This window comes from Haliotis cracherodii, unplaced genomic scaffold, assembly GCF_022045235.1.
Source record: "Haliotis cracherodii isolate W230 unplaced genomic scaffold, xgHalCrac1.p SCAF_2, whole genome shotgun sequence".
In the NCBI taxonomy this organism is placed as follows: Eukaryota; Metazoa; Mollusca; class Gastropoda; order Lepetellida; family Haliotidae; genus Haliotis; species Haliotis cracherodii.
In genome coordinates, this window is record NW_027266275.1 from 13,702,415 (window position 1) to 13,716,165 (window position 13,751).

The 13,751-nt window shown below is 39.3% G+C and overlaps 1 protein-coding gene across 1 annotated transcript in view; it reads left to right on the top strand.

Annotated features, from left to right (window-relative positions):
• Positions 1–8,363: 8,363 nt before the first annotated feature.
• Positions 8,364–13,751, top strand: part of LOC139468770 (glutamate receptor-like) — a 38,093-nt gene continuing 32,705 nt past the window's right edge. Inside the window, exon 1 of the mRNA XM_071250906.1 lies at positions 8,364–8,424. Coding sequence (XP_071107007.1) covers positions 8,364–8,424 — 61 coding nt within the window. The remainder of the gene's footprint in view (positions 8,425–13,751) is intronic.

Sequence of the window (13,751 nt, forward strand, 5' to 3'; positions counted from 1 at the left end):
TAGATGCAATTTAAAGCACATCGGGACGTGCAGAATTATACAGTATGATTGAATACATTAAACTGTGCCCCTTTCCGTAGCCTGTCCCGGAATAACACGAGTTGGTCACGAATGGAATGGACCACTTTTAACACGATCGGCCATTTCCGCTGAAAATGGTCGACTTACGAAAAGCTGTATTTCAGTCCATCTTCTGTGAACGTTTGACATAAAAGGAATTGAAAGTGCACGTAAACATCTGCAGTTAGCTTTCATAATGTATACAGGCATACCCATTTACGGTAGCTTTTGGCTTATTATTACTTACAAACTGATTCACACAAAAGCGCGAGAGAATAAATTTGAAATTGTCGCGCGAAGGACATTCTAGTCTTATCTGGCTTAAAGTGAATGAGATCCGTGAAGATCCGGGGTACAATAGGTCTTCCTCAACCCATGCTTGCCGTAAAAGGTGACTATTCTTGTCGTAAGAGGCGACCAACGGGATCGGGTGGTCAGGCTCGCTGACTTGGTATCCTAATTGCATGGGATCTGTGAAGATTCCGGGGTAGAATAGGTCTTCAGCAACCCATGCTTGCCGTAAAAGGTGACTATACTTGTCGTAAAAGGCGACTAACGGGATCGGGTGGTCAGGCTCGCTGATTTGGTTGATACATGTCATCGATCCCAAATTGCGTGGATCGATGCTCATGATATCAATCACTGGATTGCTGGTCCAGACTCGATTATTTACAAACCACCGTCATATAGCTGGCATATTGCTGAGTGCGTCGTTAAACATCAAACAAACAAAAACAGTGAACGAGTAGCCAGTGACCACACCCCACTCCGCACCTGACAGCCTAACCGTTAAAACAGATGAGTGAGTAGCGTTTAACGCCGTTTTGAACGGTTTCAGTGACATCATGGATTAATATGTCCGCGTTACTTGCCCGATGAGACACCACCTGTGTTACATTTGCTTCATTGGGGGGAAGGACCGAAGCCCCAGAAACTCTCCCCCACCCCCCCCCCACCCCCCCCCCCCCCCCCCCCACCCCACCCCCAAATCGTGATCTTTACGTTCACTTCATACAGCAAGTGCAGTCTTTTTTTAATCTGGTTGGTTCAGTTTCAAATGAAATCAGTCTGCGTTGACACAATCATTACTTTACATTAATCTACGTTTCCGGATATCACTTATCAATATCTGGATCAATAAAATAGATTTGTCAGCTGCTCCGGTTTCCCACACATCCACAAATATGGATCTTGAACGTCACGCCAAGGACAGAGGGCTTCAATTCATTGATTTGAATGGGTTGCTGGAAGAACATAATAACAACATAGACCATGCGTTATTTAAGACTCCCGTTTCACACCATGGGAAGTTAAGCATGCACAATTTGACTAATGTGTGTGTGTGTGCGTGTGAGCGCACGTGTGTGTGTGTGTGTGTGTGTGTGTGCGCGCGTGCGTGTGTGTGTAACAAAAATGAGACTGTTCTATTTTTTCAACAACAAAATTCTGGATTTGAACATAACATTGGGACTGACAATATATGATACAAAGTTAGGCGCAGTTAAGCAGCGTTGTTGCGGAGAATCGTTGGATGGGTGAGGTGTTGGGAAAACTTGACGTCTGAGAGTTTGTAGGGCTTCGGCCCTGCATCACAACGAAGCACATTTACAGGTGCAAGAGAGTTGTTTTCGAAATACGCCTCTGTCATTGCATGCGTACCCGGTAAGATGAAATGGCAATGTAGTTGTTAATGTTCTAGCGCCTCATAAGGGTTGTATACTCCCCAGGGAGATAACAATGAAATAATAAAAATGAATCAATAAAAGATTTTTTTTTAATTCTTTGTTGAATATGTGATTGACTGATACATATCTTGCACATTACCAAATAATGGATAATATTATCGATGCGATAACCCAATCTTGTAAACATGATATCACAATCCGATAAACAGCCAAATAAGATAACCTAACAGGAACTGTTATGCCTGATTACCTGCTGTAGAATGTTCACGATAAGTTCGGATAGAGGCTTTTGACAGTTACCCGTGAGTGTTTATGTAGCTTGACTGAAGGCCGAGTAGTCTTTTTCGTCCCAAAGACATGGACACATTTTACTCTAAGAGCTATCGAGGAAACTATTTTCAATCCCCATGCCAATTATAAATTTTGCTGCACGCTGATTGGCTAGCTATAGATCACGCCTATTGTTCCTCTGTAGTGTAAATGGACGGTGTCTAGCCGGGAGAGCCACATTTCAGAAATGGCTATTGCCGGTAAAGCCACATTTTCAGCTGAGTGCATTTTGCCTATTCTAGCGGGTAATTAATTAATCCGATTACCGATACCTTTATATGAGTGTCCCACATTTAAATTACTAAGCGCGGTACTCCCAGACTGAGCGAGGCGACCAGTTCCTACACCGTGTTAGTGACGACATCATCATCTTCACTACAGACAAGAACATTGAACATTTGTGTACTGCAGACATTGTATTTTGTGATGGTACATTTTATGCCTGTCCCAAGTTGTTTGATCAGATTTATTGTTTACATGCTGAGGTGTTTGGCCATATGTTTCCATTAGTTTACTGTTTGTTGTCCAATCGAACAAAAGTTATGTCAACATGTTTCAGTGCCTATGCGATTTTGCTAGTAGAGGAGGTCTAGAGTTTGCCCTACTTACAATTCAGTTGGACTTTGAACGTGCAGCTCACAATGCCGTGACTGAGGTATTTCCTTGGACATTAGTTAGAGGGTGTTTCTTTCTGGTGACAAGAGCTGCTGCCCTCCCTCTAGTACCTCGTGACAAAGTGGATGATGTGTGGCTTGATGCCTCTCCTGCTGACTCTCCTGCTGATGAATATGTTATCCTTGTTGAATAGAAAATGAGAAAACAAGACTTGTTTTGTTATATACGGTAACCTGTTAGAATCACAATTTTGACAGCATAGCCGCGAGAGCCACATTATACAATCACGCAACCATAACCATTGCCGCGAGAGCCACATCAATTTGGGCTATCTATTTTCGAAAGGTGGCTTTGTCGGCCTGTAACCAAATGGACGTGTTATATTGACATTTTTATCATCGTCGATTACCGTATAACAACCCTGTTATACCGATACCCACCCTTCCCGCATTATCGACTTACCACAAAATGATCTCATTAATACATCGCCACATTTTAAAATAAATCAAATACATATAATATTCAGTATAATCACTGTTACATAAATTAAACTGATAATTGTAATTGAGAACACGTGACTCTCACGTGATCGCATCGCAGCCACGACGTTTTTTCACATGTCTCAAAACTTGAAACAACAGATAATTACACAGTCGTGTACATGTTGTGTAAGAAAACTTCAATATGCATTGTCCGAAATGCACCTTCGTATTTATATTTGTTATACATTGGAAAAACCCATCATTGGCAAAAATACAATATTTATTACCTAAAATACATGTCATTCGAGGAATATAAATAAGTGATATTTGCTGTGACATCAATACGTGTGAATTCTTCCAGATGATTCCTACAAGTGGTTGGAAAGATTCACTTTAATGATTATCAAGGACCATCCCTTTCAAACACTTGATTAGAACAGCTTTACCGACGGCGCAATGTTAACTCTCACACTGAGTCTTCGATCAATATTTCAGTATTTCCCCCACGATGAAAAACTATAGATTTATAGATTGTGCTTTTACCAGAGGCATTATCGCTTCTTATCATCCTGCGAGGTCTTCACCACCCAAGGTATTTATTTTGGCATTATTTACATAAGCATCACTACTGCCACCTAGCGGTCTGCTGGGTCGGTGGCATCGATCGTGATGTCGACAACTGCATTACTGACTAATATTGGATTTCCTTGGTATAATGTGGCCGAGGATTTATCTGTGTCTTCCCCTGTCGCTGTATGTATATTCCATATTTTATTGAACAATTATAGTTCTGCCATTGTGACGATTACCTAAGGTAAAACATCATCGTCATTGTCACCTCCTTGATGGTAAGTATTACATTATTATTCGTCTTGACAAAACTGTGTTAGCTCTTTGAAAGGCATTTAGAAGTGATACACATAAGGAAGAGAATATATGGATGTCAACTTCTTTATTATGAGGAACACAACGTTTCGGAGTACATGCTTACTCCTTCATCAGGTGAATGAATGCCATGAGGCAGAGAGTATATATATGTACATGTAAGGACAACGAAATAATTAGATAACAAAAGGTAGAAAATAACAAAGGGTAGAAAATAACAAGGAAAGCCAACAGATGGTTGGCGCTGATAGGTGATTAGCAATAGACAATGGAAGCCAAAACATTACAGTAATTAGCGCTGAGGGTATGGATGCCAGTACTTAAGTTCTGGCTTTCACTGTCTATTGCTTTCCTTTTGTTATCTTATTATTTTGTCCGTACATATGCTCTCTGCCTCATGGCATTCATTCACCTGATGAAGGAGTGAGCATATATACTCCGAAACGTTGTGTTCCTCACAATAAAGATGACATCTTTTCCTTTAATAGCATCTACAACGTACTGAAAGTATTATTTTTATAAATCACGTTTTGGTAGATTTTCAAATGTCATAATTAGTAACACTTGTATCAATGTTATTGTATTGTGTGGTAAGTATATATTACATATATTATATTTTATGTTTGCACCAGAAAACTGTATCATGTATTGCGTTAAACCTACTAATATTACCTTTTAAATATTGTACAAAAAAAATAGAATATATCAGATTTGAATAGCTCAGACATTTGTATAATAAAAGCGACTAACCCCTGTTAGAAATTACCCCCATTTCAGCTTTAATCACAATGGCCAGATCTCATTTGGGAACTTTTTCATGACACTGTCACAGCGCACAACCATACATTGTGTTAATGGCCCGTTATCAGATTGATCATATCTCACAACACATGTAACGGATCAGAAATGCGTTTGATTGCAGTTCCAGCGTATTTCAGTCTAAATCCATTATGCGACCCGTGCTAAACTATTACTCTTTAGTGAGTTAGCTGACTTGACCCCAAACATTTTAATTATAATTTCTTTTAAACATTCGTCTCTTTTCCATTGTGTTTTGATTTTCTGGTCTAATCAAGAAACGTTAGAATAAATTACCGATCAGGCCGTTGCCATTTAAAAGTAATATTGTGTACTATTGATTAACCCCAAAAAGACACCTTAGATATACCCGTGGGGTCATCAGGCTTTATTTGACCTTCACCACCTTGGCGAAACCAATGACCATGAGAATGGTGCTGACAAACATTGACATCCTAACCGTCAACTCAAGAAAATAACCATCTTGATTATGAAACGAAACAGTTTCCATTTGGCGTACAAGGCAAAAGAGCGGTGAAAATTACATAAATAGATCACTGAAACTCAGTGACAACACCAGGCGTTCGCAAAAAGGGTGAACATGTCCTGCCCTACCAGAAGCATGGTTCAGCTGCAACTGTTGGAATTAATATCAACATTATTTATGACACGAATATTGTCAACTTTTTAAAAGAAAGTGTGCAATAAATGGCACTATGTTTGTTAGAAAATACGGATTTACAAGATAATGTAAGCCACAGTTAACAAGGAGGAAATACACATTCGTACACTCTTTGAACATCCATCGTACACTCTTTGTACATCTGTCTCGTATTATTGATTTCGCTAAACATACAGAGAAGGTTTTTACACAAGGAAACGACTACAACGTCAAAACGTACACAGGAAAAACGCAATGGATTGTTGAGCATGGTAATATTTACAATGCTTTTGATTTCAGTCGAACCTTTTAGCCCCAATTACTGGCACACGTTAATAACCATATATGAATTTGCAATTAACTGATCCATTGATTGGTTCTTCAATTGCACAGGTCTTCTTAAGTCTCATCTGTAGCGTTATGAGATATGACAATATGGCCGGACGTCTCACCACCTATACCTTATGTTACATGCTTTGCAGTAATTGTTGTTATATTTCCAAGTCTCTAACTTGAACCCATGGGTTTCACCAAAGTGGTTCACGTCTGAGACCTGTGTCATTTCGGGCTTTCCTCCTCCGACACGAGGTGATATGATTGGAATACTGTTTAAAGCGGCGTTAAACTCAATGGCTTTCTAAATTGAGGTGAAATGGGGTTTAACGTCGCGTCCAAGATTATTCCACTTATATAGCGACGTGCATGTACGTGTGTGTGTGTTTGTGTGGCTGCTTGTACTAGTCCGGACTGATGCCGATTTATAGTGCTAGCTCACTGAGATACCATGCCGCAGTTTAACATGAATAACCCACTCAGACACAGTATACTGACTCCGAGCCGACCAGTCCTTGTTTTAGCCCCTTAATGCCGAGCGCCAGACTGGGAAACAACAGGTTCCATCTTTTAACGTCTTTTGGTATGACGCGGTCGGGGATCGAACCCCGGCTCTCCGGGCGGATGCTCTACCACTAGACCACGGAGGCGGTCTTTCTACCTACACTCGCTCAATAATTGTTTGAAAACTATGCCGCATAAAAATATTGCCCCACTTGCTTTGAATAATCTAGGAACCACAACACGTTTTTTTAGAAACGCTTATTAAGTAAGATCAGTATCTTGAAAATCCTGCCTGGTGGGTTTGAGGCCATAAACAACATCATGGTCTAACATATCGTTTATATCACTGCCGGAGCAATCAGAACGCCTGTTCCTTAAAAGTCAGGGTGCCGTTGTACAAAGCGATCTTAGAGCTAAGGTGATCGTAACTCCCATACTTAACATAGACTTACGACAGTCGTAGCGCTAAGGTTGTTTTGTACAACGGCACCCAGGATGGTAGAATTACGCCTTACGCTCAAAGCCTATTGTGTTGCAAGCATGGATGTGCACACTAAATCCTGCAGTATACTTGATCATCACTTGATCCATAAACTCTATCCATCTACTACTTGTTCCATAAAATCTATCATATTTGCTCTCACAAGGCACATTTGAAATACCTTTTTATAGATACATATATCAGGTTTATATAAAATTCTTCGTTCAGCAATGTGCCTTCATGCGAAAATAAAGGTGAAGGCCTACTTCCATCTCTCTAAACTGTACTTTCATGGTACTTGCGCTGAGATTATAGTATTTTTACCATCGCGAACCGTTATGTCTTTACTATTCCTTAATAACTCAGATGTGCACATATGTAATTCTTACATGATTTTTTTATTATTGTGAGGTAGTGGATATTGTTTTACGCCGCTTTTGGCAATATTCCAACAATATCACTGCAAGGGTCACCAAAAATAGGTTTCACACAATAGGTACCCATGTGGTGAAAGGAGTCCAGGTCACCGGCGCGCCTGCCCCCTTTAGTTGTTATTGTGTATGGTATCATACAGTTGTTGTTTTTATAATATTTTTTATTCAAATCAGTATATGAGGTGAGGTGAAATGGGGTTTAACGTCGCGTCCAAGATTATTGCACTTGTATAGCGACGCGCATGCAGATGTGTGTGTGTGGCTGCTTGTACTAGTCCGGACTGATGTCGATTTATAGTGCTAGCTCACTGAGATACCATGCCGCAGTTTAACATGAATACACACACACAGTATACGGACTCCGAGCCGACCAGTCCTTGTTTTAGCCCCTTAATGCCGAGCGCCAGACTGGGTAACAAGAAGTAACATCTTTTAACGTCTTTTGGTATGACGCGGCTGGGGATCGAACTCCGGACCTTCCGCTCTCCGGGCGGACTCTCTACCATTAGACCACGGAGGCGGTCAATCAGTATATGATGTTACATAGTTTTGCATAGAGTAATATGACATGTAATATACTTATTAGGCGTAGTTGGATACCTGTACAGCAGACAGCAAATCTTATTTGGCTATATGTGTACAACAATGTTTACAAGTAGTGAAACGAGCAGGCTATATTTTCCATGTTATTGGGGTCGTCATTAACTAAGTGTGAAGCTGAATACTTACAGCACATTAGTGGAAATTGTTCGTGTTCAAAATAGAGACATATTAAGTAGACAATTCATTTGCCATTTTTTTCCATTTATGCCAAACTGTCTTATTGTATTGTTGTTGAGTGCAATTGATTTTTCTATCCGAAATCTATCGATTAAAGTCTTCAGAAAGTTTGCAAATGACAATTTGTTTTTCTTAATACTTGATACATGTATATTTTTCGCATGCCATTTGTTTGAACGGACATAGTTGCAGGTTCGAGTGTTTCCATAATCTTTCAAGAAAAAAGATTCCTATTACGACATTAACCTTATTTGTACATGAAAGAAATACACTTCTTAAATCTTCCTTTTTTTCAGAAATAGGTCCTCCGGAACGATGCTTCTCTGGGTAACAGTTTTAAAAGTATCTATGGCATTTGCAGTCGGTTTGAATTTATGTGAGTACTATTTTTATGTGTTTATCGTTACGCTGCATACACAGCCATAATCTCAAAGCTTGAAATTTGCTGAAAGATGAACATGGGGCACTAAATACAATGTGAGTGAGTGGAAATGGTTTTATGACGCTTTGGGCAATATTCCAGCAATACCACCAGGAATATGTTTCACACATTATACCCATGTGGGGAATCGAACTCGGTTCTTTGTCGTAACGAACGAACGCGTGTACCACTAGGCTACTACACCTTCCCCCTAAATACAAAGTCAAAACATAGACTGGAAATAGGCATGTATAGAATGATATATTTTCCAAATTAGTCGCACCTTCAGGATTAAAAAAAGTTAATAACGCTATGCCATATTGCAGCTACTTTAGCTTTGGATAGTTCTCTAGTTAGTTCTTAAAGGACACAGCTCTTCTTAAGTCACACATGTAGTGTTACGAAATGTGATATCTAGGACATATTGAAGTTCAGATCATTTGTTTAAAAAAAACACCCCAAAATTTGACTAAGGCCTTGACTGCTCTAACTGTTGTAACCCTGATTAAGTAACATTTGGGAAAGAGTCGTATGACACTCTAGAAAACTTTGAAAAACAGCATTCTCAATTGTGCCTCGAAAAGTTGTGAAATGTGAACACCAAAGGTTTGAATATTGTTCGACATGAAAGGAAATTTCCCTTGTGGAAAAATTAAGTCATCACTCCTGTCGTCAAGTCTCGAGGGTATTTTTTGTCACCTGAATCTTTATGCATAGATCTAAATGTGAATCTTATGATGTCTTATATTTCTAGCTCAGGTGGGTAAATCAGTAAAAAGGAATTGTCCGTTTGGACATTATTGAACGATATCAGATCATCACATACCTGAAGCTTAAGGTCAACGTCTTGACCAAATTCTCCTGTTTTGATTTTGCCATTCCTAACAGAAATCCCAACCAGCAGGGAAGGCAGCACAAGTGGCGACAATTGGGATGCCTACGTCTTGCCAAAATGTCCCATCTCCAAATTCCACATTGATGTTATCTGTCAGGAAGTCCAGCAATTTGCACATTTTGTTTTCTCAGTTAACTTGAGATGACATTTGCTTTAATTTTTGACAAGGTACCCTGATTCTGTGAAGATAGAGAAGTAACTATATCTATGGTGACCACGTTAAAAGAAAAATGTCCCATGGATCAAGGAATGAATTTTGTCATTACGTTTGCCGGGTGGGAAAGTGTTGTTCAAAGTTGAACAATCAAATGTTTTGATATAATTGAACTTGTTTAATTTCTGAGATTACAACAAAAATCATAATTTTTGAATCCAGTACACAATAGGAATGGACATGTTTTCAGGTTTTTGAGTCAAGCCAACTCAATGGTACTGATGCATAGTGTTAGCAGATTTCTTCCTGGGGTAACATATTGGCATTATGTTTGACATTACTTGACTTATTCCAACTTCATTGATTATACAACTAATGTGATGATCTTTACAAATAATGGCTATATTATTTGAGACTTCGTCAGTGAGACTACCAACTTTTCATGCAGCCAAACAATGACAGCTTGCTGGAGTAGAATGGGTTTATTCCAATCCCGAGGACTGCAATCTGAACTATATTCGTGTTGCAGCATCCCGTCTGCAGCGTAGTGGGGCGGTTTTGTCTTTTAGTATTTTAGTAAAATGCTACGTTAAATGCAACATGATCACCAGCAGACAAATAGACTTGGTTCACGTAAATAAAAGCCACAAATTCCGGTCCGCAATCAGAAGAAAATTCTGCTTGAATTAGAGTCCATTGTCATAGATCATAAGCATCTGTTCATAAATATGTATCAAATAGTGATGATACCATGTGTATATACATGATGCAGATATGAAGTTTATCAAAATTTGGGCTTATTTGAATTTATCTTTTTAAGGACTAAATCATATTCTACCATGAGGAATGATTGATTATGACTGGTCAAACTAAGATCACAATCAGGTATCTAATTCAATTGGTTAAGACATTGCGTATGAAAACATCGATTTATCAATGGCCGCATCGATGCATTTAACAATAGCTGCCGATAACTCATTAGGATTGTATATGTGCAATATCAGAGCAACAGCTTATCAAACATGATGAAATCTATTTCAGAACACACAATTAAGTCAGACACACTTTAGAAACTGTGTCAGAGCCACACAATCATTTCAGTCTCTCAGACTCATGGCGTACAATGCTGAATCGTCTTCATGTCAAAAGGGCGGTATTCAGCCATACTTCAGGGTGGTTCCGTTGGTATTGAGGTTGTGCCGGCAGGATAATTTTAACCAGTAAGTCATCACGGTAATGGTGAACATAATTAGAGAATGCTCCGGGACACTGTGGAAAGAGTACTGCCATCGTGAGCTACTCTTTTGGCTGCCATGGGCAATGAAGGAGGAAGGTCAAGTTCAGCCATGTTGAAGTTCGAAGTGGAAAGATAGCCATTCCGAATTATGTATTACTGTTACTGGGGAGTTACAAATGGTGCATTATTTTGAATATACGTAATTAATCTTGAACTTGAGTAATATCGTTTTATTTTCGGTATGTATTAAGATAGCCGGTATATTTGCCCATGGGTAAGCACTTGTTCACGAGAGCATCTATTTCAAAGTACTCCTGCTACTGTTTCGTACAGTAAACTACGGTTATAACGAACACGCTTATAACGAACTGGCGGATATAACGAACTCACTTTTTAGTCCCGACTATTTGCTGTAGTTATGCTGTATATATGCTTATAACGAACTACGGTTATAACGAACTAAAAATAGTAGTCCCTTTGAGTTCGTTATTACCGTAGTTTACTGTAATTCAAATTAGAGGTATCTATTATACATTTAGACTACCTTAAACCCCAAATGTACGTTATCCCCCATTTGGATACCCGACCTACATAATGCTGATATTTTAAACAATTGGAGGGAAACTAAATATATATTGATATATTTCTTGAAAAGCGAATTAAAGATTTCCTTAAAGCGAGCATTTGATAGCACTTCATCGCAAGTCTGCTCAATAGTGATCATAAGAATTAATTGATACGAACTGACAATCGATGACGTGCTTATACTGTTATGATGGTTGACATGTATGTGCTATATGGCTTAACCACACTTCCGCGTAAACAACATAATTGTCAAGACTGACCAGGATCGTTAGATGCCGTTTGAATGCGAATATGGATAAAAAAAGCAAGTCATAAGTAAAAATGTCTGTTTCTTTGAACAGGAACGGGGGGAAAATAGCTAAATATTCAGCATGATATGAACACTATCATGTAACGATGTATTTGAAATAATGGAAATTTTATTACAAATCCTTCGGGTCAATATTCAGCTTGATTAAACGCTGGTATGCTTTAAATCGTCCAAAGAAGAAGAGGTGATTGAGTTGTGTGCTTCAAACACTTCAAGCACTTCTCAATATAATAGATCTTACCTTAATCACAGATAATTTGCCATAATGGTTTCTCATGACCTTCACAAATGTTAAATATTTTAATTTTAACGCGCAACAATAGTTCCGACGTGGTACTGTAAACTGGCACACTGTAAAAATGCAAATGTCATGTTCCTCTGTACATTAAATGCATTTAATTGATTAATTGTTTCAGTTAGAGCACATAGTAATAATGAAATGGGGTTATAATTTGATAACTTGTGCAGAAAGCTGTTTATGGTGTCATCGCAAACACTGTGGTTATTGTGTAATTGTGTCTTTGAGTCATTGTGTCAAGGATTATTGTGTCATTCTGTTAAGGTTTATTATGTAATTGTGTCTTTGTGTCATTGCGTTTAGGGTTATTGTGTAATTGTGTCAAGGGTTATTGTGTAATTGTGTCTGTCATTGTGTCAAGGATTATTGTGTCATTGTGTTAAGGTTTATTGTGTAATTGTGTCTTTGTGTAATTGCGTTTAGGGTTATTATGTAATTGTGTCTTTGTGTCATTGCGTTTAGGATTATTGTGTAATTGTGTCTTTGTGTCATTGTGTCTTGGGTTATTGTGTCATTGTGTTTAGGGTTATTGTGTAATTGTGTCTCGGGTCATTGTGTCTAGGGTTATTGTGTCTTTGTGTCATTGTATCTATGGTCATTGTGTCACTGCGTCTTGGGTTATTGTGCCGTTGTGTCTTGGGTCATTGTGTCAGTGAGTTTTGGGTTATTGTGTAACTCTGTCTTTGTGTCATTGTGTCTGGGGTTATTGTGTCACTGCGTCTTTGGTTATTGTGCCGTGAGTCTTGGGTCATTGTGTCAGTGAGTTTTGGGTTATTGTGTAACTCTGTCTTTGTGTCATTGTGTCTGGGGTTATTGTGTCACTGCGTCTTGGGTTATTGTGTCGTTGAGTCTTGGGTCATTGTGCCAATGAGTGTCGAGTTCTTGTACTAGGCACCTAAGTCACAAATCTGTCGTAGAATGTCAGGGAAACATGAGGTCATAGTTACTTCTTTAAGTAGATGTACCGCAGTACCGCAGTACAAACATATACTCAACAACAAAAGTTCCTGTGACACCAATATTTTAGTGTATTTTTCAAACAAGTAAAGTTTGGTTTTCAATATTGTAGTACATGTATGGAATCAAGTCACAAAAAACGCAACTGCTACAGAAAAGCATGATTCCATGCAAAAGTTGACTTTTATGCAAGCCCCATGCATTTCACTACCCAAGAATGGGTATAAAAACATGTGCTTAAACGGGATTCCATATGCATTGTTTAGCATCGTGCTGTCAACAACCACTCAGAAAAACAGCAAAATTACGCAATTATTCAACATTACGAAATGCCACGCCTGTCCGAAAATGAGTGTCTGTGAGCCATTGGTATGCTTGAAGCAGGATTGAGTCAACGTGATGTTGCAAGACAATTTAACGTCCACAGAAACACCATTTGGTGTTTATGGCAATGTTGGCAACAGACGTATGCAGTCAGAGATTCGAACAACACACCTCCGAAATCGATTCCAGCCAGCAATAGTGACTGCAAGAAGCATCCCTGGCCTCCGACGAATATCTTCACAAACCGTACGTCGTCGCCTCAGATGTGCAGGGAATGTCGCTAGAAGACCCGCCAGACATCCCATTTTTACAGGAAACCACCGTCAAGCACATCTACAGTGGTGCAGACAGCGTCTACGCTGGACGGTCATGCAGTGGGGACAAGTTCTATTCACTGACGAGTCTCGTTTTCACTTCAGCCACAGCGATGGACGGATTCGAGTGTACCGACGTCGAGGTGAACGTTACGTCAATCATTGTGTCATGGAAGAAGATCGGTTCGGGGGCGGCAGCGTTATGGTA